The sequence below is a fragment of the Cheilinus undulatus genome, linkage group 12 (genome assembly GCF_018320785.1).
Source record: "Cheilinus undulatus linkage group 12, ASM1832078v1, whole genome shotgun sequence".
In the NCBI taxonomy this organism is placed as follows: Eukaryota; Metazoa; Chordata; class Actinopteri; order Labriformes; family Labridae; genus Cheilinus; species Cheilinus undulatus.
The window spans coordinates 40,278,991-40,306,924 of NC_054876.1; the positions used below are offsets into that span (position 1 = coordinate 40,278,991).

Consider the following 27,934-nt stretch of genomic DNA (forward strand, 5'->3'; position numbering starts at 1 on the left):
TATTTCATTGTCATTCACTTCTCCTAGAAACATTGACTGCTACATTTTACATCCTTCAATTCTGCCAACTCTATTTTGACTTTCATCCCCTTTTTTAATTGATTTTGCAAGGTTAGGTCCAACAGTAACAAAAAAAGAGATGAATTCATTAACCACATCCTGCATGTTTTCAAAGATCCTGTTATTATCATTGGTAAAAGAACCAGGTGTATTAGATAACACAGGATTGCTTCTCAAAATATCATTCAAAATTTTCCAAGTACCTTTGATATCACTCTTATTTTCCTGCAACATTTTATTATAATAAACTTTCTTGGCTTGTCTCATTATTACCGTCAGTTTATTTTTGTAAACCTTGTATTGCTTTTCTGATATTTTTGTTCTAAATTTTATAAAATCCCTAAACAGCTTGTTTTTCTTCTTGCAAGCATTTTGCAAACCCTTCATAACCCAAGGTTTTTTGTTGTAACTGTTGTTCCAATGGGTAAACCAGGTAAACCCAATGAAGAAACTGGAGCACACGAATCACTTGATGACGTTTAATCAGTGGGCGTCGAAACGTTAGTCCTCTGCACCTGACCCAACGTTTCTTCATTGGGTTTACCTGGTTTACCCACTGAAACACCTCTGTTTGTTGCTGGTCCTTCTGTGAGCACCGACCTCCACCAGTGGAGGGGCTGAAGCGCAAGAGACTCTCTCACCAATAATACGGACCATAGTTAACTCATTATAGAGCTTTTTTTTTCCTCAATACAGTGTTGTATTTAGTCCTGTCAGAACTGTTTTTCATTCCTTATAGAAATGTTTCTACACATTACGGAACATTTTCTGCTCCATATAGAATTGGGTGACAGTTTTGAGAGCTGTATCTTACTCTAAAAAACTGATCTTCCTCTTTATATAGAGCTACACTTTCCTCTTAATAGATAATTCTATCTTTCCACCTATAAATGGCGTAACAAAATATGTTTTTGCCTATACATATTAGACAGTGTTCTAATATCCAGAATAATACAGAAACAACTGTAATGAACATATGACAAGAACTCAGGAGCAGAGCACGAGTCAAGGTGGTAAAGTTATTGAAGTTTACTTGACAATAAAATGATGGCGAGTGTACTGGTTGGTGATTGGAAATAGCACTGGCAGAGAGACAGAGACACTGAAAAAAAAGGAGGACAAATGGAGTTAGACAAGGCAAAAAGAAAAAAACATTTCACTGAAAAATCACTAGATTATCAAAGGTTGAAGAGGAGTAACCTGACTAGAAGCTGTAGTACAAAGGTGTCTGAAGGTTCATCACCAGGTGAGAAGATCTTGATTGCCAAGGATGAGCTGCAGCTGGGACACCTAACGAGCTGCAGCTGGGACCGTCCATGAGTGATGGAGCTGAGCTGGAACTTAAGTGGGTGTGGTTAAAGTTTTACTCCAGCAGAATTTACTCTGTTTTTACTCCAGCTCTCGTGGTGGCTGGTAATAAATATACTCAAAAAAGAGCAAATTTTACTATTTTTGAGTAAAATACTTTTTACTCTGGAAAAATCACTCCCCAGATTTTCCTGTGTGTTCTTTTGTTCTTTTTCTTTTTGTTTGTTTTTTGTCATAGCAGGAAAATCAAATCTGTATCAGATAAAAGTGGTGAAGTTCCAGGGAACTGCATTGTTTATGCTGTGCTGTGGGTGAGGTAGCAAAATCATAGACAAATATAAGTGCCTTTCATGTATTGATTTTCTGCAGTGAAAATAGTCATTTTCTTTCTTTCAAAGCATGGAAGACGCTTGAAACATGTCAGTGCTTAAAACAACATTTTTAATATTTTCTCCATTTTACAATGAATGATAAATGCCATTTGAGTGGGTGTAATTTCCCCCACAAGGATCGTGTATTTCTTCAGTCTCTTGCTCCCTTTAGTTGCTTTAAATGATCTTGAGTACGTAGCAGTGATCATGATCCTTTAGGCCCTTAGAGTTTATTTATCAGAATTGCTTGTGCTGTGAGCTATTAAAACTATTAAATTATGCAGAAGAGTATAGTATCTTAGTTATTGGCTCATGAAGAGAAAAGATTGCATCATTACACTTCGGCCGGCACTAAGAAAACCTCGGAGTATGAAAATGGTTATAGGAATTTTATCCATGGGTTCGAATAATCAGGATCAAACTCCCCAACAAGAAACAAATGAAGATTTAAGGACCTCATCTTTGTAACTCTGCACAATATAAGCCATCTTTAAAATCTTTTGACAGTTTAAAAGTCAATAACTTTACTTTTTTAAATTTATATATTTTACATCTCAAGCCTTATTGCATGAATGGATTTTACACCAGTTTTTTTTTTTTTTTTTTTTTGTCATTACAACAAGAGTTGTTTTATTTTGATGCTCACGTGGCCAGTGACATGAGTATTTATGGTTTTATTTATGTGATTTTTAGCAAAATTGGTGCAGATACTACAAGAATGAGACAGAAGAAAGTAAAGTTTTTAGTCATAGCTTTTTGTCATATGATACCTGCTACACCTGTACAGTGTTGTGCATAGTGCTTCAGTCTGAGCTGCATAAACTAAGATTTAAGGGTTTGAGGTGAGATTGCATGCAACAGATTGATTTAAAAATTCAGGATATTGAGCTCTACCTTGCACAATATCTGCCATCATCAGGCCCATCCACAGAAATAGCTGAGCCCCTGAAAGGCCCCAAAAAAGTGCCCTCCTCAGATGCTGTGGAATTGTAGCTAGCATGGATTAGTAATATTAGCACAGCACTAGCCTCCTGAAAAAAGTTTACCAACAAAGTCACATGGACTAACCAGCTTTCTTCTTTTCTTCTCCTCCTCTAGCAACCCCAACTTAACTTATTTGGGTCCAAATATGAGACTGGTCAAAGACAGGATCCTATTTTCACATGGTCCTGAAAATCAAAAATCAAAACAATTCTAAGTCCAATGTGAGAAAAGCACCAGATTTTTACCACATTTTTCCTCCACTTTGAATGTAGTCTTTGTGTTGAAGTCCACTGGGTCGACTGTAACAGACACATTTTCCCAATCCACAAACACAGCAAGCGCCTTGTCCTGAAACCGGAGTTTATGCATCTCACCACACTCTGGCAGCATCGCCATGAACAGTCAGCAGAAGTGGTGAAGTGAGGCTCCTGCACCGACTGTGCTGTGAGAAACCAAACCTGAGCTCATTTCCTGACTGCTTAAAGTCAATAGAGTTGTCAGAGACAGTTACAGGAGGAAGAATGAACATTTAGGCAAAGAACCAGTTCTACTGGTGGATACCTGGGAAAAGAAAGTTCTTGTTCTGCAGAAGTCGTTGCCTCTCTATTTACTTTACAAACACTTGATTTCAGATATTGCTGCCAAAGGTGGCACATCCAGTTATTAGGTCTAGGGGGGCAATTACTTTTTCAACATAGGGCCAGATAGAAATTTCATAAACCATATTAGTGTAAAGGTGGCATCCATCACAGTACCACGCTTGAAGTCACTGAGCTCTTCAGAACGAATCATTCATGTGTCACAAATGTTTGCAAATAGAGACTGCATGGCTGATTTTTTACACCTATGGCAAAAGGTCTGATTGAAAAACCTGAATTTAAATTAACATGTGTGGCCAAATACTATATGTCAGTATAGTGTATGATGGATATTGCTCTGATAGTGATGATTGGTTGTATACCACTTTTCACAGTGCATCATGGGATATAGTGACTGCACTACAAGGGGATAGCACTGTGTTAATTCAGAATGCAGACAGCATGGCATATTCAGTAAATGGTGCACTGCAGTAAATATGGTGTAATTTTGGACACAACTTTTGTTTTGTGTATTTCTTTGCATGTTTTCATGCGTCATACAGTGAGTCAAAGAAGAGGTTGTCTTGTCATTCAGATGTTCAAGCTAGATTAATCAGAACAAATTGTGCTATAAGGTTAGCGTTTTTACAAACTTCACAGTGTTTTTTCCAATCACACTTGACTAATACACCAAACTTGGCTGTTAAATAAATGCTGTGGAGATTAAACTGCATCATTTTAATCTGATATATAGAGGAGTTAAAGTGTGGTAAAACATGAACAGGACACACTCAAGTAAATTTCAAAATTATACTTAAATCTATTTAGTGAGCTTCCGTGACTGTACAAATGAAGTCACTCTTTCTGCAGGCTTTTTAGCCTGCTCTGAGCAGAATTTGATCCCTAAAGACCACATTATCAGAGTAACCTACATCTCCATCATGCTCCTACTGTTTTTTTCTTCCACATGGGTTGTGTTGGTGTCCCCCTGGTGGCAGAAGGGCCCTGAGCAGCCTCTCTGTCGGCTCACACTCTGTTGTTTATGCCTCAGGCGGACCATACTGAGTCCAGATATTAGACTGCAGACAACGCAAAAAAATAAAAAAGTCTGAGAAAATCGTTTGGACTTTGTTTATGAAAAATGCCCTGAGCACTCAAGTTTGCTGACCTACATACATCTAATAATCCCTCCGACCAACCACATAATGATAACTTGTCAGTAATCAGTCACAGATTCACTCGGTCCTGACAAGTTGAATAGATATAAGTGGGTTGGGTTGTGCTGCCAAAAAACAGTTCAGGATTTAGTGAACTCATGGCACCGCACAAAAAAAACTTTAGGTGCAAGTATTTCAGAAATCTCAACACAAAACGGTTCAAAGAAATGAAGCAAAGAGTTGCAGTGCAGCGTCCAGACAATTATATTGTACTCTCACTCCATGATATTTAACAGCTTGCATGCCTTCACTCTTAATTTAGATTTAGTAAATGCATACAAAAAAGAAAGTATTGGGTTGAACATGAAAAAGAACCAAAGCTGTGAAGAACAAGAGCGGACAAGTTTGGGGTCCTGACCTTATATTAAGGGTTATTAATGTTATGATGCCAAATATAATTTTCTTAACAGCCTCAAGGGATATTTTCTGCACGGAAGGCTTTCTTTTTATACTTTATACTCAGATGTTTTCTCACTGCCACACATTATTAAAACATTTTTGATGTAAGAACTTGACTTAGAATAGAGGATTTTTGCTATTTTGTGAAAGATCACGGGTGTGGGTGCTTCAATGTTCAAATCCTATAATAGGAGTTACAGTAGGTAGCACTTGAGGTGGTTACTTGAGGTAAAAACAAACTCTTGGGTGCGTAAACACAACAAGAACAGAATTTGATACTGTAGTGAAAATTATAAAAGAAACTGATGCAAAAAAAGTATTATTGTGGGCTGCACAGTGGTTCATTTAGCACCACTGGTGTATTAAAAGGAGAGGTGTGGAGGTGATTGCCTCTGCAGCAATTCCCAGAGTGGGGCCCTTGGCACCGGGGGGGGGGGGGCAAATTTATGGCACGGGGTCATGGCACAGTGTTCAGCACTGCTACCAAAGCATTCAACATTTTGTGAGAGAACTTTTCAAGTACATGCTGGGATAACAATGAATCTGCATATGACATCTCAATACCTAACACAAACTCTAACCCAGGGGTTCTCAACGTTGGGGTCGGGACCCCATTTGGGGTTGTGAGACACTGAGAGGGGGTCTCCAGATGCCTTATAAAACTAAGAACATTTTTTGAATTACACTGTTGCCACTTACACCAATTTTGTCACATTCTAACCCGTTTTCATCACTTTTCCCCACCAATTTTATCATATTTAACATGTTTTTGCAACTGAAACCCATTTTTTGTCTTTGTTGAACCCTTTCCACCACTTTTTTTCTGCCTTTTTTTTTGTCATTTCTACCCAAATTTTGCAACTCTCTGCCTATTGTTGGCTCTGTTGATCCATTATTGCCACTATGAACCCCTTTTACCACTTTTTAAGCCATTTCACAATTTCATATGCCATTTTTTGCCAGTTTCTGACTTTTTCCGCCTCCACTAACCCCTTTTTGCCAGTTTATATCAATTTTCATCCCATTTCACCAAATTTCCACCTATTTTTGCCACTTTGATGCCATTTCAGCCACTTTTGAAACCCCTTTAACCACTTAATATGCTCGTAGTTGCCACTTTAATCCATTTTTGATATGTTTCTAGGATTATTTTGCCACGTTTATTTAATTTTTGGCATTGCTAACCTTTTTTTGCAACTTTTAAAATCCAATTTCACCACCTTTCCCACCATTTCTTGTCATTATTAACCTATTTTACCTATTTTTTTATGTAATGTAATTCTTTTTTTAAAAAAGGACCTACATTTTTAAAAGAGGGCTACTTACTACACAAATGAATTAACATTTTTTTCTTTGATAAGAGTAGTTATTATTCAGGTTAAATATATAAAATACCACAGTTTAACTTTACAATGGACTATGATTCTGTTGGCCCCCAGTTTGGCTGGGCCCCATTTTCCCCTAATGGGCCGCCTTGTCTGCACATTCTTGAATGTTCATGGCTGTGTTCAACCATTTACAGGTACAGTGGGGGTCCCTGGTGTCTGGCGCTTTTATTTTGGGGGTTGCGGGCTGAAAAGGTTGAGAACCCCTGCTCTAACCCAAACCCTTGTAATATTCTGGCAATTCTCTGGTGATTAGGTGATATTTTTCTATATAAGTTGCTTTATAATTCTTTTTTTATTTTGGCTCCCTAAATTTAAGTTAGTACTACCTAATTACCAGAGAATTGCACAACATTACAAGGAATTACTTTTATGAATTACTAATAAATACGTCATTACTATGTAAATACTTCTTTAATACTATCATATTTTCAAGTTACATGTTAGTAAAATGCCAACTTATTGCAAGGTATTTACCACCTTATTCTTGTGAAATTTACTAAGTAATGATAATAATAATACAAGTTATTAATATTTAATTACTAGGTAGTTAGGATCCAATAAAATAAAGTTGACGTTAACTCTAAAGCAGAAGAGCTTCCCACAAATCAATATACCACTGGGGGGCAGCATGGTGCAGACTGACAACAAGACATGAAGATTCAAACCGCAGAGGGCGCTCATGTTAACTAAAGTAGCCTACCAGTCCTATTGGAAACTGATTAAAAACATATGATATGAAGAATCAAGATGATAAAGTAGTAAGTAGGTACAACAAATGGCCTGGCAAATGATAGCAAGTGATATCGCTAATACCACTAAACTTTACTGGGTTTGCTTCTATCATGCCCCTGCTTTATTTCATTAACTAGTAAGCTATATACAGTACTTAAGAAAATATGAGTGTAAGTTTTATCCTAATAAGATACTGTTCAGGGTAAATAGCTAGTGGAAGTTGGTTTTATTTTGAAGGTATCTACAGGAAGTGTAACGGTTGACGGTTGGTGTGTGCGTTGACGCTGCATGCGGAGCAGAACGCATCGCATTCCGATGTGAGCGAGATGTAACCGCTGTGCGGACTTTTTCTGTCTCCAAAGCGTCTTCAGCCGCATTTTGAAGGAATAAAATGTCCAGCGTGATGGAGGCGAGCACTTGTCCCGACGGTTACCGGGCTTTAAGCGACTGTGAGCTGAGCGAGCTTTTACAAAACGACGACAAAATGGATCAAATCATTCGGCTCAATGAGAAGGTAGGTATCCTCTTGTTTCCCCAAGGAAACCAAAGTGCCGTGAGGAATTTGCGCTGAATTACCTCTCTGTTAAACCTTTTCTTTTGACTTAAGCGACACAGCTCAGTCGGTCTCCTGCTGCACTTTAGTCTCTTTACGAAAATTTGCGTTTTGTGGTTTATTGTCATTTACATTTAACACAAATCCGCTTTACATGGCTCATCGATTGTCTGCGTGGCGAGTGGTCGGATTTCCATTTCGATTCATGAGCGCTGTCCTCTAATATTTGCGGTGAATAATTAGTTGCTGAAACCAAGATAAAACAAGAAATTTACAAGTATTGGCTGGAAAAGTGGTGAATTTATTTTGCAATGGTTCTCTTAGCGCAGTTAGCTTCATATTGAGGTGCTGTGGACCCCAAACGTGCCGTTATGAGCTTTCGCTTCTCACCCGGAAACCTCTTGAAAAACCTGACATTTACAAAAATTCTTCACTGGTCAGAAAATAATTGAGGTTATTGACGATACCTTGAGAAATTATTGCAGTTATCAATACGTTTTACTTTAATCGGCTACACTTTAGTGTATATAGCAGCGCTTATTTCAGATGAAATTCAACTTTTACAACTGGTCTTCTCCTCTCTTCACCCCTCAAACTCTGTTCGCCGCCAGGTTTGCGAGCAGAATTAACTCTGAATGAAAGTGAACTTCCACTGCCAAAAACTGCGCCTAAATATATTGTTTCTATCCCGAATTTGTCTGCTGCCTCTACCGATCAGGAAGCGTCATCATTGGCATGATTTGATTATAGCAGACTTGCGTGCTATCGTGGCAAAATAAAAGACCGCATTTTTAAAGGGGGATTCCACGTGCCTCATTCGATGTGACAGAGGCACGTTTCGGGGCAACAGGATGACCTTTCTGACGTAAAGCAATGCTTCAACACTCTCTCTTTCAACCCCCCTCCACACACAGATAGACTAATAGATGGTCCAGTGGTTCCCTAACTTTTTCATGGGCCTCATTTTGATGAGGTTTGCCTTTGGGGGGTGTTCAAACAGAAAAGACTCTCACAGTCAGGATTCAGCAGGCTATAGAATTGCATTGCCCCCTCAGCCATGGGTGGAGTGATAACAACAGTGTGTGCAGTGAAACATAACCAGGGTGGGATAGTCACGTTGTCGCTGTTACTGCGCTAACACCCAAAGAGTTTAATATTCAGGACTGTTTTTATTATTGTACCCCACTTTGAGAGCCCCAGGGCTGGATTACATTGCATTGTTTGTGCACTTTTCTTTCTTGACTGTATTAAAATTCCAAAAGCCTAGTGATATTTGCCCAGAAACAGGGAAAGCCATCACTTATGTGTCCTGTTCTTGGCAAAAGGAAGTGACATTTGAAACCTGGCTCTGTGAATGAAATAGGATGATGGAGCTAAAGTGGTTGAATCTCACCAAGAGGTCATACAATTCCCCCTCCGGGAGCAGAGCAGATTACCCAAATCCACTATCCAGACAGCTTGGGGGTGTTTTTAGTATTTATCTGTCATTAACTAATAATACAGAGCCTTTGTTTCCAGAGGACTTTAATCCATAAGGATACCCCACATTTCTCTAGATATAATTAAAACATGTACTGTATATGCATCATGGCTGACTGGATTCACATGCATCCCTCATCTCCATATGAGCCATGGGAGAACTGCGCTTCATTAATCTCATGTTAATGATGAATGTTATGTAAACATCTGAGGTTAATCATTCATACATATGCAGAATCATCATCATCATAATTAGTGCACTTTTCTTCATATTCTTATGTAATACACCAATTCAACAAACTGTCATTTTCTTGTCTTGAGTGCCGCAGCTTCTTCACAGCCGGATCCTCAATAATCATGCAGATGGACTGATATATATTAATATTAATCTTGAGAGGGAAACCAGTTCACAGGAACAAATCTGCAATAAAAGAAACATAGTAGGATAGGGACCTCGGTTGCCTCAAATGCTCTGCAGCTGTACCAGTTATGTCTCCTTCAGTGCAATGACAGGGCGATAACATTCACAGTCCGCCAGCACCAAATGAAGAGGTGGAGGAGAGAGTAATGTTTCTCTGGGCAGATGAGGAGCAGCAGGCTCATTCAAGAGGAGACTGCTGCTGAGAACCTCCCAGCAGGTGACACATTAAGTGACAGAGTTAATGAAGCCAGCGGAGCTCTTAGGTAAGCACTTTTAATATGCTGTTGGCTTTACATGAGCTGACCTGGGCTTGTCACAATATTAGAATTTTAAGTTTGATATCACACTTGTAAAAATCATCCACCCACTACACCGCTTATCCCATTTAGGCTCCCAGGAAGCTGGTGAAAAGCCTAGCTGTCACTGGGCGAGAGGCATGGTAGTGCTGACATATAGAGACAATCAGCTATGCTCACATTGACACCTACAGTCATTTTAGAGTCACCAATTAACCTAATGAGCATGTCTTTGGACTGTGGGAGGAGGCTGGGTCACCCAGAGAGAACCCACTCATGCATGGGGAAAACATGCAAACTCAACAAAGAAAGGCCCTGTCCAACAAGAATTAGGGCCAGGAACTAGAGGTGCAGATTTTTGCAGAGTATTTCCTAATTTATTTTAGCCAACACTGATATATGAATGTCGTTCACACCTAAAACTTAAGTCTGTTAAACCCTGCTTTAAGATTTAAGGATGAACAAAGAAACCAACTTCCATCTGTAGAACACATTTAGGAGTTTTAAGGTATGAGGATGAACCAATTAGAAAACCTCAGCATATAAGCCTGTTGCTCCAGCTTAAATCTTCTCTTTTGTACATATGGCTGTTTACTGCTGATATATCAGTTTTGAATATCTGCAGAAATGTAAAGATCTGCCGATACTCATTATTAACTTTGTAAGCTATCTGCCAGTACTGATATCTTGCCAATGATACTGTGCACCCTTACCAGGAACCCTTCTTACAATGGGGCAACTGCACTAACCCCTGCACCACTGTGCAGCCCTTTTTAAAAATCAAATGATTATTTTTGGATGTGCTCTTTTCCTTTTCTGAACTGTAATCTGGAAAAAAGACACTCAAACCTTGCACACTGAGTCTGATATGTTGTATTTGCATTCACTGCAAAAATTAGTAAATAATAGAAGAGTGAATATGAATCTGTGCTTCTTTCTACTCCTTTAAAAAACATTGGGTCCATCCATTTTGACAGAGATCTCCATATGGCACCAGCTGATGCGTCATAGCTCTGTGACAATATGAGAGATGGAGAGAAACTTTTTAATTCATTCTCTGTTACGTGCCTGTGAGCACAAACTTTTGCACACTTTCGATTATGTTCTACAATTGATATCAGCATAATACACAGGTAAATCATAGTGTTTAATGTGAGATTTCAGACCAAGTTGGGAGCAGCCATCAATCAGCATCAATCTCTCATTTAAATGACTTAAACCTGTTCTGAAAAACATATGATGGACAAAAGTTTTGGCATCAGTATGTAAACCTGATTAACATGCACAAATTTCAGACAAATGAAACAGACTCAGCGTGCAAAGGGCCTTAATACCTGTTCTGATACCAGGTAACCATAGCAGGTTCAAAGCACTCAATACTGAGTAATTATTTCCGTATAGCAAAAAATTGCAGGAAAAATTCAAGCACTATGCCTAAATTGCAAAAATGCACTGGCAGTGTTTTGTTACAAAATTTGACCACCAGTGTAATGTGCATTTTTAGCAGCATTCTCTCTTTGCTTGCAGCAGCTTTTGATACTTTTTTCAAAGGTTTCTTACTTTCAGCATGAACAACTGTTCAAATGACGCAAATTTTATTGTTTTTAAATGCTTGGTAGAGCCGCTCAAATTTGGCAAAAGTCATAAAACCTGAAAATATTTTCATATGAGATTCAAAATTTTAAACATTATTGCTTCCTGATTTTATTAGGGCTTATAACTAGGATGGAGCGATTTTGGAAAATAATCAAATTGTAATTTTTTTCTCCAATATTGCGATTGCGATTTGATATGCAATTATTCTTCAACTCTCTTTTATTCCCAAACAAGGACTGAACAATTCTTTAAAAATATGTAATTCTGATGATTTTGACTGGTATTGCAAATTGGATATAATTTTTTTGCGTTGAAGGTTTTTTGTCATGCTCATATTTAATTAGAAAAAAGTACAGAAATGATGGGGGTGGCTAGTCTAAAAAACTGGCACTTGAATGATTGCATATGTCATGCATAGCATTTCTACTGCAAAAAACGTTTAAAACTGCCATTTTGTCACAAATTTCAGGTCAAAGAAATATTGCACCTTCTGCGATTTGAAAATTGTGTCAGTCCATATTGCGGTTTATTCTAATTTTCGATTAATTGCCCTGCCCTACTTATAACCTCCAGCTGGTTGGTTGATTAGTTGGTCACTAAGCTGTTATCCAACCAAAATCTCATCGCTCAGAGAATCACAGAGGACTGAGTGAGAGAGGGGAGCACAAGGTGGGCCATAGGTAGACAGAGAGTCAAAGCAGTGTCAGATAAAATAAGATGTGTTTTATTTATTTATTTTTTAGCAGTTCTTAAGAACTCTAACTAAGACTCTAAAGAACCACATTTGCAGGATTTTGTTTGCTTTGAAGTGGCGCTATGAGTGTCGCTGCTCACCCCCTTTGTCATAGCCCATACCCTTGCTAACTGTGTAATTCACTATTCAGCAGATATGTTTTATTAAGTCCTTTAAGTATCTCATTAAAATTTACACATTAACCTCAATGTCTTATACAGACAGACAGAGAGCAGAGGAGAGAGACAGCAACATCTCCTGGTCCCTAAATGTTTTTCTTTACGCTCCAACTGGTGGACTTTATTTTCTGTTCACCTCAGTAAACAAACATACATTGCATGCTGTTGAGATGGAATCACATGCAAATTTGGAATGTGAATATGTGAAAAATGTAAATACCTACAAATCAAAACATTGAAAAATGAGAACAGGAAAGACAAACCAAACAGTTGCTTTTCTGCGTGCAGGGCAGTAATCCTTTTAATCTTAGTTGTCTTGTTGGCATGATTGTGGAAAGACATAAAAACAGGACTTTAAATTGAAGACTTGATTAATAGCCTAGTACTGCATGCATGGCATTAGAAATATGACATTCCTACTCGTGAGCTATTTTAGATCCTTGACCCTGGTGAGATGCTGTAAAGGATTTTTCACATCCCTGATCTTGTTGAGGCTTCAGTGTACAAAGGCTTTTACTGTGTGCATGTTTCCTGCAAGTTTTGTGGAGGTACAGGTAAATTGAGTTATCATGCTAATGGATAAAAGTCAGTGCACATCCATTTTAGTCAAATCAGAGCTTTTTACAACTGTAAATAGCTCCCTGCTGTGGCCAAAAACATCACCACTTTATCGGCCCAGTTAATGAGGCAGAGAACAGTTTAGCAATGAGCCTGGTTCTGTTCGAGGCCTGTTAAAAGAAAGGTTTTTACTGCCAGCTGCTTGTTCGTTGGTGAATTAATGATGGGTCTTTGTAAATAATAATAAAAAAGATATACTACCTGTTCTGAGTGTAAAGTGCCATGAGACAACGTTTGTTTTGATTCAGCGCTATTTAAAAAGTTGATTGAATGATGAAAGCCCCTTTTACCAAAAGACTTCCCTCTTGAACATGTCCAGACATGACCCAGATGGTCTGCAGATGAGAAAGCAAAGGTCTGAATGTCTGAGCTGAACTTAAAGTGACAAACTCTGTTTTATGTTAGTTTGGCCTGAGTGTGACTGTGATCAGAGCAGGCGATGGCTGAAGCACTTAATCCAAGGGAGCAGGTATGTTTATAATAGTGCACTTTAGCTGCTTATATTTCTGCTAGCCTGTATTTTGCTTTTCATTCTGTCATTCTTCGATATTGTGGCATGCATTCAAATTTGCATTGTATCAAAACTAATAGAAAAACTGCTCATTACAGACAAGTCCTCCCCCTGCGTACCTTTCCCCGGCACCTTCCATAATCTAAACCACACAGAGCACGTCCAGTAGTCAGAACTTGTTTCATGTGGACATTTAAGCATGAAATGCCCACACCAGATTCTCCAGACATTTTCCAGACTTCCTTTGTAAAACAGATCGTAAGAATTTAACAAAATGCGTAAAGTTGCAGGTTAAACTTCTGCACGTGGAACACACCATTATTTGTTTGAAAAGCTTAACAGGAAGGACTCATCTACAGTGGGACACCTCATGTTTTATATAGCCTAGATAGTGATTTATTTCACTGCTGAGCATAGGAACTGAAACTGATCACATATTGGCCAAAGATAAGGCTATTAAACAGTTTCACAGTTTCCCTTGAATCCAGATCTGGGGCTTTATATATAAAACACCATTGCAACAAAAATTTTCTGCAAACTGTCAATTTCACTGCTGACTAAATTTTGGGGTGCTTTCACACCTGGATGATTTGGAGAAGCTGTACCAAAACAAATTAGGGTTCCCTTTCGGGATGTTTCTTGGTGAATCATTTCTCATCTGGTTACTCAAATTATAACTGTGGTTAGCCAGATATTTAAAGGCATAAAACACACTCTGTAAGCCAACTTCACTCGGTTTCAGTACTTCACACCGTAACGATGCAAAGTTTGTTTGCAGAATGTGGCTAACATTAGCAGTGCTAGCATTGCACATAACATCCACATTCCTGTGCTGAATGTAATTACTTCAGTTGATGAAGATGTGACTATAAACTGACAGCCTCTGGACAGTTTCATTCCCATCTACTATATCAAAATAGTGCTAAACTGTGCTGTTTTTTTGTGAGATGCTATCAGTGCTACTTCAACGGTTTTTACATCAGATTGAAGAGCACTCACTGTGGTAGCATGGCAGTAGTCATTAAAAGCAGCTACAGTGGCGGGCAGCTGCATTACAGTTTAGACAGAGGAATTGTGGGCCTGAACTGATTATGAAAAATGTTAAGACTTTTAATGACTTTGATTCTGGGGCCAGTTACCAGTGGATCTGAATTTAGCTGTTTAGTTCCCCCTTAAGCCTGGTTCATTCAGACATGTGTGACACGAAAATTGTACTCTGTTTATGAACAAAACAAGCTGAGATTATCTGTGAAAGAGGGTCTCAGCTTGCTTTAAATCAAACTTTAGAGTAGTTTGCTGTAAGTAAGCGATTGAGCCAGAACAAATGAGATGATTTGTTTGGCTTACATGTTTTGAGATTCACAATATTATCAGCATGGCATTAGTATCGGCAGTGGGGGGGGGCGGGTTATTGGCCTGGCCGATTATTGATGTCAGTAATTGGCATTTAGCCGGTTATTGTATCAGCATTTTATTTTATAGATAACCGGCCAAAATCAGTTAATTCAAAAGGGCTACTTTGACTTTACTGCAAGATGTGTCTTCCCCTCTGCTTTTTTTTCCACTCTCACCTAATACCCATAGTATCTTACTGGCTTGGTGTCACACATCTACCAGACAATCAGCACTGAGGCCTTGGTGACGCCAACACAGGGAGTGTGTGGTTTCACTTCCTGTTTCCTGCCGCTGCAGTGTTGCTCTGTGTGGTTTCTCATGCAGAGATGTGTCAAGCTAAATTGTTTATTTACCTTATTTTTTTTTTTTTTTTTTACATAGTTTTACTTTTGCCACATTAAATACATTATGTTTGTTATGAGACGTGCATATCAGTTCCAGATATTGGTTATTGGTCTCATGCATCACTAATAATCCATATCGATATCACCCTGAAAAGCTAATATCAGTGGACCCTCAATTGGCAGATATTAGCTTTGAAAGTGAACTATACTTATCAGCAGATGTGTTTGTCTTTCCTCATTCCTTACACTTGAAAGTGTGTCATAAAGATGTAATTTTTAGGTCTAAAAGACATATTTAAATATTGTTAGAGATACGTAATCAGCTAAAACTAATCTTTAAATATCGGCATATCAGATTTTGAGATCAATGTTGTGCATCCCTTGATTTTTTATTCTTACAATATAATAATAATAATAATAATAGCATAGATTTATATAAAGCTTTTCGTGGGACCCAAGGTCACTTTACAGAAGAACAGAAAACAAGACAACACAAAAGACAAACACTAAGTTTAGTGTATGAAGACCAGAGGCTCCAGGTCAGTGTGTATGAGTGAAGCAGGTCAGAGAGGTACTAAGGGGCAAGGACGTGAAGGGCTTTGTAAGATAGGGAGGAGGGTTTTGTATTTGATTCAGAATTTAACTGGAGCTAGTGGAGGTGGATGAGGGTAGAGGTGGCATGCTGCCAGGGCCTAGTGAGGGTGAGAACCCTGGCAGCTGAGTTTTGGATGTATTGGAGCCTGGGCTTTGTTAGGCACCCCAGACAGGACTTTACAGTAATCGAGACAGGAGGTGATAAATGCATGGATGAGGGTTTCTGCCACCAAGTCTGTAAGCGATGACCTGAGATGTTCTTGAGGTGGAAAAAGGCAGTTTTGTATTGGATTTGATATGGGACTGGAAGGAAAGGATGATGCCAAAGTTTTGGACCTCAGAGGATGGACAGAGGGACTACCATCCATGTTTAGTAAGAGATTTCTGACCTTCCTGAGCAGTGCTTTGAGGGCCACAACCATGAGCTCTGAGCACAACTAAGTCATCATTTATGTCATAACGTTGACAAGGAATAACCTAGATATCACTTTATATGGCAAAAAATTAGACCATAACAGCAGCAGAGATTTTAAAGCTTGTCATTTATGAACCCACTTTGTTGATTTCTATACTTTAGTGAGTGGTGTCAAACTTGATAAATATGCTCATTTGCTCAAATGTTGATGAGGCATTTGACCTCCTCACTACTTCAAGTTAGCCAATGACTCGTTCTGCAGGTAGGTACTTGCATCTTGAATACAAAGTGGGATTAGTAGGCTATGCATGGCGTTTCTAGGGTGGGAAAGGCAGTCTGTGACTGGTGGTGTAAGGACAGCCATTCATTGGTGTGTGCTTTGGTCCTCTTTAGTTTATAAGATAACAGTGTGAACACAGAGCACAAAATGATCCAAGGGAAAAATGCAACAGTGAATCAATTTATCATCTGATTTAAAAAAAAAGATAAAAAAAAGATAAAAAGCAAGCTCAAAGTGTGAAAGCACCCTTACATTGACAGCAGTGGACAGTTGGAACCTATTTAAGCTGGTGCCCCATTGAAGTTAAAAGAGCAACACCTATTCACTGCATTTGATGTGGACTGACACGTTGAACCACAGGAAACAACAGTGCCTCTCCTCATTTTTTCTACAGTGCAGAATTTCCGACTCTTTAAGTGCTCCCCAAGTGTCATTTGTCAGAGAGGGTAAACACTGTCAGGACAGCTTTACAGCTCATGCATCAAATCAGAAAAAAACACTCCCTGCCTGAAGTCTGCAGCAATTGTTGTTTGATAAACGGGGCGGACTACCCTAAGCAGGAAATGGATTGTCCACTTTGATTCCTGTTTAAAGAAAACGGGGCGTATGATTGGGCAGTTAAATGTGAATGGAGCTGTGTTATCTTTATTCTCGCAGGACATTTTTTCAGAGTGAATAGCAGATCTGTGGTATCTCTTTCCACGCTCACACAGACCTTCTTTTTACTACAAGGCACATTCTGCAAATTCCTCCAAACTCGGGACTCTTACATCCTTTTGATGACCCGTAAAATGTGAGACAGATGCAGCGTAGAACACTGGACTGAATGAAACGGCCTTCAGGCTTGTAGTGACTGTTGAGAGAAAGCAACAGAGCAAGAAACGTATCCGGCTGGGCAGAATCACAGGAATGCAGAGACTGGTAGAAGAGACAAAAAAGATTCAGATATTTTGCCAATAGAAGTTCACAGAGTGGGGTTGTGTCACTGTTTAAGATGCCCACTGTTTACATTAAGGCTGTGTCTGAAGAGCTTACAGGGAGTGGCAGTCATTTGAATAATTTATAGCTTTCCTATATTCCAGTGACAATGATAACCTACCCCTCCCCCATATGCTCATACAGCAAACACCAGCCCCCAGCAGCATGACGACGACTCTCTACAGCATGTCAAAGCCATAATCATGAAGACCTTTGTGACCTTTGACTGCACATATTCATGGTGTTCCCAGACAAAAAGCAAAGCACACTTTTACATGTGGTTACTCTGAAAATTTGACTGCTGGATATTTTAGTTTGTTCATCATATGCTTACATCAGCATAGACAATTCATCTTGTCCAAAATAATGCTATAGCTTTGCAACTGGTGCTGACTTGTTCCACTGGTTACGTCCATGGGTTTTGTCATCTGCACCAAAATTACAGGTTGGCCATACTAATCAACATTTTGTATCAGTTAAGGCCAACAACTCCTGTCAAACACTCCTGTAACACAGCTGCTTGCTACTAATAGCCACTGTAGTTGTTATCCAGATGTCAAACCTTAATATGAATGCATGAAGGCTGGAGAAGTAGCCTTGCCCGTAATTCACACACATAACAGTTGTGCCGTGCTCAGTAGTGCTGCAGTTTGGCTCTGACCAAAGGCGAGCGTCCTGGAAGCATGTCTAGAGCACTGTGCAACTGTGCAGCTTAGTTCACATGGGACTAGTATGCCAATAGTGGATTTTTCCGTTTTGTGGCTTGCTATGCCAATCATTTCAACATGATTCCTTTAGTTATGGCTACTTCCATGTGTGAGTACATTATGAAGTTAAAAGGTTAATGTCTGCTACAAAGGATGTGTGGTTTATGTAAAAGTTTGGTGGCTTTCGACCTCAAAAGTTAACTTTTTCTCATCAGTGGTACCACATTGAGGTCTATGACCCACTGACCTCCCGCTGACCTTTTGCTGGTGCTGCCAGGTGAGGCGTCATGTTCATATTGTATTGATTTGTCATTCATTTCAACATGATTCTATGGTTTTACTGCTTCTATCATGGGTGATTACATAATGAAGTTCAAAGGTTTATGTTTTCTGAAAAGGATGTGTTGTTTCTTTTAAAAGTTTTGTGGTTTTCAAACACAAAAGTTAACTTTTCTTCATCGCTGGTGCTATAGTGACACACTGACTGACCGGTGACCAGAGTCAGACCGGAGCACAGGCAGTGTGAGTGCTTGGATTGACTTGGATTGATTTGCTCCGCAGTGCACTTAGCAAGCGGACTGCAGCGCAGCCATTGGACATGTAAATTAGGCTTTAGAGCTGACCTTCCACCAAATAGTCACCCCTCAGCCTGACTCTGGTCAGCTCTAAAGCTGTAGGAAACAAATTATTGAATTATTGATCATTGAACATTACAAATATTTAAAGGGCTCATACCAATCTTATAAGGGGGAGTTAACATTTTGAACAAGCAACAAGAAATACTATGTATTTTTACCCAGATAAGTACACTAATGTAAATAATTTGATTTAAAATGAAATTTAGAATGGACCGTGTCTTTGCTAACTGCCATGGGTCCCAAGCAGATGGCCCAGAAAGCTTTCTGTTTTTACCCACTTATGGGTGGCTTCAATCCATTTGTTGGATTACCACCACAAACTTGTATTATTTAGTAATCTGGAACTATAAATGCACAGCTGAAATAACAAACCAACCATGTAATGTGTGTCACTGCAGCTGCTTTAACAAGACACGTCTCTTTAAAACTATGAAATTAGGGATTTATCTGATTTTGAAAACAGTTTGAAATATTTAGGTTATCTAAACTCCACTGCATAATTGCGTAAAATAGTCCTATTCATGTTTCTATTGACTCATCAAAGCATGTTACATATTGTTCCTTTAGTAGGTAAATCAGTCACATAGTACTGAACTCAAACTGTAGCAACAAGGCATAGCAGCACACTGCAATGTTTCTACGATCTTAGCTTTTACTGTCAGGACTGTGCTGAATCCTCTGAATAATAACATGCTACATAAGGTCATCTGCCCAGCACAGATTACCAGAGTTTAAACTCGGAAAAGTGAGCCAGAATTGTGATTTCAGACAGCCTAAGTGAATTGCCAAAGGCAGCTGTCTGAGTCCATTTATAATTCAAGACCAGAGTAAAGATATGAACAAGACACACAGGGAACAATGCGTCTAGTAATTATTCAATCACAGCGTTCCTTTCTCATACAGATTAGAGACAAACAATTGATCCAAAAGATTCAGCACTTTTCTTCTTCTTGTTGAATTTTCTGGCTTTCAAGAATCTTTTTTTTCCCTATTCATACTTTAAAAAGCCTCACACTGAAGCTTAAAAACACAACTGCTCAATCTTTTCCCCCCCAAATGCTTTGCCTTGGAAAGAAATTGATATTTGTCAGACATAAATAATTCTGTTTCAAAGAATAAACCGCTTCAAAGTCATAAAATAGAACACAGCAGTTGAAGTCAGGGAGGGAGAGTGTCAGTTTTTAATGAGTGGTCTCTGTATTGGATGTGAACAAAATACTAAACTTTGTGTTAGTAACAGGATATTTTATAGTGGAACAGACTCATTTTCATCTCTCAGCCTCTAGACTTTCCAAGTATTGGCTCTTCCATGACAAAGACAACCAAGTAACTTTGAATTTTCCTTAAAGCTTAGCAACTACCAAAGCAAGACACAACAATCCTAATTTGAACCTGAGATCCCAGTGCATTAATAATAAATAAGGCTGAAAGATTCAGTAAAGTAATACATACATTTGTTACTTGCTCACCTTGCAAAGATGCGTCAGGCAAATGCCAGTTTGGATCTGTTTTTGTCCCAGAACTCTCCTAACTGAGTGAATAACTGGGATCGTTCTTCAACTTTTATAATTTACCTTCTTTGCTTTTTTCCTCAATGGGGGAGACTTTTTTATTACTCCCTGCAGAGTCCAGAGACGGTGCCTGGTTGAACTGCATTATAAAAGCAATGCTTAAAGGAACCCAACTACCCTTGATGGTGCTGTTTTTCAATAACCATTTTCACAACAAACAGGTAGAGATTGGTCTGAGAATTTTTATTGTTGTCACATTTTCTTTGCAAGCCTTTTTATATCCCTGACCTCAGCTAAAGCCATAGTTTATTTTAAGCCTGTCTGTAAGTTTGTCTGTGTTCACTTCTTTGTAACTGCGCCTGCAGTAGTAAGTTTAATATCTCTCCTGCTGAGGTGTGTTAAGCTGCTACTGACAATACGATATATCCTGATGTGAGCCTTCACAATTATAGCACTTTAAAAAAAATAACAACTTCAGACTTTTTTTGTAAGGAACTTTGTATAGTATAGTGTTTATCATTGATTTAACTTGTGAGGCTTTTCCACTAAACTAAGCAGCTTGGCTCTACTTGGTAATTTGCTTTTCCACCGCGACCAAGCTATCGTTTGAGGGCGCATCTAGAGTTGATGGCACAGCGTTTGAGTCAATGATGTTAGGTAGCTGCGCTTCAGTGAGAGTTTGAGAGCCCTTTCTACTTCAGAGTGTCTTCATCTTCTTTTATTGGTAATCCAGTAGATATTTTAAAGTTTGGTGCAGCTATTCAAACACCTCTGTGTGGCATGCTGGAGTGATGACAAGCTGCTGTGACGTTACCACAGTGCACAGTGGATTTAGCAGCAGTGCCGGCCACCAAGTTTTAGCACTTGGTTCTTTGACTTCATTTAGTGCTACAGGCCACTTCTTAAGCCATCATGAACTTAAAACAGGTGTGTCATGACTTAAAACACCTTAAACAGTTGCTTGAGCCATTGTTAAATGAAATGCTTCAGAGCTGGGCTTAAGTCAGACCGAGTTGATCTGTTGTAGCTCAAAGTTTGTGGTAATGCCCCAGAAGGGACAACAGTGATAATCTGCAGAGCAAGTACACTAACTCTATGTAGCTTAGAGGTGGGAGAAAAAATATTCATCCTGATGTGGAAGATTCTGAATCAATTTATAAATGTCCAATAATTGATAATCGTAAGTAATTTAAATAGTTGATACTATGGAATTAATCTTGCAAAGCAGATGGGTACGCCTGTTTCCATGTTTCTCACAGGTGAATCCATCTTCTAAAGCTCCCATCTGAACTGTTTGGGCCCGGTTAGAAAGAGACAGGACCAATCAGCAACGAGGGGCAGTACTTTCAGGCGCGGGGGGAGTCGTGACATAAGCAAGCAGCATCAAGACGCTGGTGCAATTGTTGCAAAAGAGCTTAGCATGGATGCTGCTAAAGCGCCAGTTTTATCAGAACTTGACAACATTTCTTCGTTAAAAGAAAAACAAAGAACAGCAGTGAGTTGTTTTCTTCTTAAAAATGACAAATTCGTGTACTGACATGTCTACAGTCACCGTGGTTCGCGTTATTCCTTAATAGCTCGGTCACAGCTACGTCATGTGTTTTGTTGCTCTGATTGGCCCGTAAAGACTCAACACACACACTCAAATCCTCTGCCATTTCCCAAACGTTTAGTATTGAAAGTTTTCCAGATGGATGTGTTTCACACATCCATCTGGCGTGTAAGGTTACTATGGAATAGCAGGAACAAAAAGGTGAAACTCTGACACACAGCACGTAACAGTAAAATTTAGATTACCAGTTGTTCACCTGTGAAAAAGGACATTTTTGTGTCTGTAATTTCAGAAGTGTCACAAGGAAAGGATGCAGCTACCTTTGGTTCAGTGCAATTGTAGATTTCCAGTTTACTTAAATCTTTCATTAGAGGATAGTGGAAATTTAATTTATCTCTATTTCTCTATATACAAATGTAATGAATGTAATGTTTTTATTATGTTTGACACAGAAAGAACAACAGAGAAGTAAGAAACCCAAGTGCAGCAAAATGCAGCAATGATCGATTAAGAATCGACTCATAGCTTTATGAATAATAATCAAATCTATCCGTGAGGTGCCAAAAGATTCCCACCTCTAATATAGCTGACATCAAACTTGGATATAAGAGAACACCTTCTACTCCATTATACTGACACAAACGGGTGACATGTGGCCCGTTACATTGTTGCTATTTGTTGTCAGAGTAAAACATGCTGATGATGAGAATCAGACTGTTGTCTGTCACATGTCACTCTGCTACAAATCAGTGACTTTAGTTTTGCCTTGTATGTGTATAACAATGGAACGCCTGTGTTTAATCCGACTGTGTTGCAAAAATCCCCTCCATGGAGGATGATATTGATACTGCTGTACCACCCACCAAACAGCTGATTTATAGAAGAGATTTACTATTTGAAACTCTGATCTGATTTCATGTTTAAGCATGACAGACAATGATGCCACTGTAGGAGTGGGCGCCAGAAGAAGTAATGAAAAAATAATTGGCATCATCAGTTGGCTGAACTGTTATTTTAAACATCAGTATCAGAACTGCCCTGATTTTCACAATCGGTTCATTCAGAAACAGACCTGTGACTTCAAGGACATGAGTTTAGCTCCCAGCTCTGGTTTTGATGGTATTCTGGTGGAGAATATGACTGATGAAGCTTCTTCCCTCCATCAGCAGGTGCTGTCATGATGCCCCTAAGCAGACACTTCACCTTCAGGTGATTCAGAGTCCTCTGCAGTCTCCATTATCCAAAAGTAGAAGATAAAGCAATGATTGTATCATGCTGCTCCCAGTGACTTTTTAATACACAGAAGCTTTCTCATTTCAGCTGATTTTTCTTTTTTCTCTGTGGGGTCACTCAGGGCAGAACAACTCATGTAGCTGACTAACTGAAGAACCACTGAGAGTTTCTTTCAGCAGTTTATAACAAGGCTCTAACACAAACACATTCACAGGGTCTGCATTAACAGAATCAGCAGTCTAATGTAGTGTTGAAAGCTACACAGCAGCTTTACCACACAAATGTTTGACGTTTAAGAGAATTGTACATGAAAGAAAAGGAAACCTAAGCTCCAAAATACAAGAAAAATTCCTTTTCATTTAAAGGTTTAACTAACTTTGTGTCACATACTTAAGAGTATATATTTATTTATTTAACCCTCACTGAGCCAGGTTTGCTCCCAACTCAGGTTGTGCCCTGAAGACTAAAAGAGAGGAAAAGTAGTCCAATATTTTGCCCAGAATTGCTGTAAGATATACCAGTGTGCAAGACTGCGCATCTGGTTGAAAGCAGCCCAGTTGACGTATGTAAAGCACAATCTTGAGTTAAGAAATCCATAGTTTGTGATGAATATTAGTTGACCAAACACCTGCTGAACACAGAGTTTGAGCAGAGGCATTTGTGTGCAATTGTCACCATAATCAAGGATAGGTAGAACAGTGGACTCTACCAGCCTCTATGACAGAAAAGGAGAAATGGGACTTGTTTCTGTTATAAAAAATAATAAAAACCCTCAACTTTTAGCAACACACTGAATGTGCTCCCTGGAAGACAAGTTTTCATCAAGTAAAATCCCTAAAGTCAAAATAAGACTGTGATTTTTTTTGTTTGTTACATTGGTCACTGTGTCAAATTTTGCATTCATAGAGCCATAAACTTTTGTTGTGACTTAATCGACAGACATAAAAGACCACACAGAGGTATATTAATAATCATTGGACTGAATTGATGACGTTGGAAGGAAGACAGGCTGGGCTAGACTCCTCTTTAAACAAAAATTTATGAGTAAAATGGAACAAAACGATGAAAAATGAAAAGAGGCATTACAGGGATGAATAACATCTCCTGATTTGAAATAATAAAGTAGTACATTGTAAACTATAACACAAATGCATGCATTTTCAATCAGTGCACCATATGATTTCTGAAGAGTGTGGCCACAGACAGTCATGTGCATAAGTTTTGGGCATGTAGGGCATGAAGGATGCATCATGGAGCTCGAGGGGGTGGGTGAGTAGCCAGAGTAAAGCTCGACACATGTTGACACACGTGTATCGCTCAGTAGCCAAGGTCAAGATCAGCGGCATCTATTTGGTCAGGGCCCAGAGACCAACAGTGGTTTTCAGGCCCTTGAGACATCAAGAGCATAACTGGGGTCTTGTGGCAGCCCTACTACCTGTTAGGATTGGTACACTAGGCCGTGTTTACTAGCCACACCAGCCCTGAAAGTGTGGACTTAATTTTTTCAACAAATTATTTTCTAATGCCCCTGGTAAGTTGTATCAGTCCTCCCTTCTGCTTGAACTCCAGTTAAGGACCTCAGACTGTCTTTTTTGCCTGTTGGTTGTAACATTGTAACAGGATTTTATCCATCCAGCCATCCATCTGCTTCTGCTTACTAGGGGTGGGAATCACTCCTGGCCCCACGATACGATATTATCAGGATACTTCGGTCACAATTCAGTATTATTGCGATTTTAAACATTTTGCAATACAGTGAGTATTGCAGTACAATATATGCAATATTTTGCGATCTAATACAATTTTTTAGTTAGTCTTCTCCTCATGTTTGTTGTCTTTCCACAGTATTTTATTTCCATGTAGCATTTTTTGTCATCTCATTCATGCCCTGCTTGTATTCCTAACGTCCTTCCACTGGTGCTGCCATGTTTGTTGTACTAACTTTCTCCTGCTCTATGACCATCATCTCTGCCAACTTCACTAGACAAACATATTTTTCTATGAGCAATTAATTTGAAAAAAATCGGTACTTGGTGGACGAGACAAAACGATATATCGCCAGACCAAATATCGTGATACTATGCTAAATCGATTTCTACTTCCACCCCTACTGCTTACCCAAGGTGGGGCAGTGGTGGCAACAGGCAAAGTAAGTAAACCCAGACATCCCTCTATCCAGCAATGTTTTCCAGCTCCTCCTGATGAATTCCAAAGTGCTCCACAACCTCGTGGGATATTTATAATCCCTCCAGTGCATTCTGGGTCTACCCCAAGATCTCCTCTCATTTGTGCTTGCCTGGAAGACCTCCACAGGAAGGCAACCAGGAGGCATCCTGATCAGATTTCTGACCAACTCAACTGGATCCTTTCAATGTGAAGGAGCCAGTTGAGATCCCACCAGATGTCCGAGCTCCTAACCTTGCTGAGCTCAGCCACCCTCCTGAGGAATATCATTCAACCGCTTGTAGCACTTTAATCCGAGTTTTCTACAAATGCACATACCCACATATCCTTAAGATGTCAGCTTTAGAAATGTCTTTGACCCACTCTGCTTTCACATCCAGAGGCTTTTTTAAAACTAGTGGGGATAAATTATTGGACACCTGTTCTCCTTTGCCTCGCTCCTGTGATTGGCACCTCTGGGTAGAACATTCATTAGCATGTTTCCTGAAGCTGAAGTTTCCCCACGGCTGATTTAAGGAAGGAAGTGGTTCTGCTAGCTCTACTGTGTCATCTTTCTTTATTCATTGCCGTCTTCTTTCTTTGCTGTCTGCTTTTCCTCTTCAGTTATTTTTTAATAGCATTTAGAAAACAGGTACGAGAAGTGAAAAATGCCAAATGCCTCTGCTGTACAGATGTACCATGTTAAAAGCAAACTCATTTTCTGACTTTTTGTGTTCAGTTTCAGGAGCTTCAGGTGGAGAGAGAGACACTGCTGACCTCCAATCGAAGCCTGGCTGAGGAGAGTCTGGCTCGACGACCCCGACTTTGTAACGGCAAACTCCAGCTAGCGGAAAAATACCGGGAACTGTCCAACCTGGCAACCACATGCTGGGAAAAACAGAGTCAGCTTGGTAAGTTTACCAAGAGACAATGAGCATGGAGGGCAGGGAAGTGAAGGGGGAAGTTTCTGGCTTTATATTTGAATGCCAGTGGATGATCACTGTCGGGCCATTAGTCAGGATGAGTGTGGTTGTGATGACAAGGTCATGGGTTCAGATTCCCTGGCTGTATGGGTAAATATGGACTTGCTAAGTGGAAGTGAGGCCCTGAAAAGGCCAACATTGCTACCATTTTCCTGATGGACAGTTCTCTGTAAGAACTTGAACAGCCAAGGAGAGTCCTTAGTTATTTCAGTGGCGACAGAGTGTTGTGAGGATTTATGTGTACTTTAGTGAAAACAAAACAAAAGAAGAATTTGTGGAACAAAAGGTGGCGTCATAACCACTTAAGGTTAGAGCTAATTATACATGATAGCCCACAGTGGCTCCTTTTTGTCTCACCTTGAATTGCAGCAAGATTTCACCATTTACTGCATGCTTTTAGACGCTGAAAGTTGAATGAATCTCCTTTGACTCACTGTGACAGTCTGGCTGCTTCAGAGAATGAGGGAAGTTTCACATCAGCGTACAGACAGAGCGTCAGAGTGTCAGCGAGACGAGCCTTCAACCGCTCAGAGAAAGCCTCGGCATGACTGCAGTTTGGTCATGGGAACGAAATGGAGCATATCAAATGCCAGCAGGAAGCTTGCAGCAGTTGTCAGGGAATTTGCGGGGTGAAAGGGGCCTTGTCTTTGTTTAGGCAAGTCATGCTTTTGACGGGGCAGCACCAGAGGATGTCTTTTTAAGCCCCAAGCCACTAAATTTTAAGCTTCACGGGCAGGCTTTAGAAATTTCTCCCAGTGTAAGAGCCATGCCAAGAACAGGTGATAAAATAAATCCTGTGCATTAATTTCCAGAGGTAATGTCAACTGCTGCTTATTTATAACTCCTGTGTGGAGGCTTTTATGGAGCAGACCCACAGTCTGGTTTACTCTAATGAAACAGCGGTTGCCAGATTTGTGCTTCAGCCTCAGCTGCTGGCCAGTGATGGAAGTTGGGTGGAATGTTAAACTTCCTCTCAATGTGTGCACATTACACAGATGCAATTCCACCTCCCCAGCAAAGCAGGATGGGTGGGGGTCCGTCCTTCCTCTGCAAAACATCTGACTCTCATTTGCTGCAGCGCGGGAACGAGGGGAAAGAGATGAATGAGGAGGCTTTTCTCCAGCAGAGTTATCATAGCAGAGACAAAGTATGGAGCGGATCGAAGCAGACAGCTGTATTGTTTAATACATCCTGCTGTTTGTTTGACCAGAGAACGCTGGCACACTGTGCTGTGGCCATGGTCCCCAGGTAGAGTGGAGTCTTTGAGTGTTTCGTAACTTTCTCACAACTATTATCAGCATCTGTGTCCCTCTGTGTCCTTGGGCAGCAAGTTGCAAATCATCGACTGCAACTTAAACATATTTGAGATGACAGAAAAATCCATTACCTTTATACAGAGGTGACCCCTTTCTTTTAAAGCCCACCTGTCTCTGCAGTCTATAAACTAATGTCTCTTTTTTCCTGGTTATTCCTGCCAGGATTATATTTAGTGCCATTGTTCACACCATTAGTCCCAGGTGTGGTTTAGTGCTGCCAGTTTTTCCTGCTGGATCACAAGGCAAACTAATTATATCTTTGCCTCTCATGGACTGTAAATTCTTTAATATAAACAAGTCCTTACAAAGTTTGAACCAATTACAACTTTGGTATGGATTAGATTGTATCCTTACAGCATGCAATGGATGACGGTTTGAGTGAAAAATCAGCCTTATTTCATT

The 27,934-nt window shown here is 39.6% G+C and overlaps 1 protein-coding gene across 2 annotated transcripts in view; it reads left to right on the forward strand.

Annotated features, from left to right (window-relative positions):
* Positions 1-7,320: 7,320 nt before the first annotated feature.
* The window catches only part of vps37d (VPS37D subunit of ESCRT-I), a 77,621-nt gene continuing 57,007 nt past the window's right edge, over positions 7,321-27,934 (forward strand). For both annotated transcript variants that reach the window (XM_041801600.1, XM_041801601.1), the window contains exons 1-2: positions 7,321-7,551; positions 25,973-26,144. In XM_041801600.1, the coding sequence (XP_041657534.1) occupies positions 7,429-7,551; positions 25,973-26,144 (295 nt within the window). In that variant the 5' untranslated portion in view covers positions 7,321-7,428. The remainder of the gene's footprint in view (positions 7,552-25,972; positions 26,145-27,934) is intronic.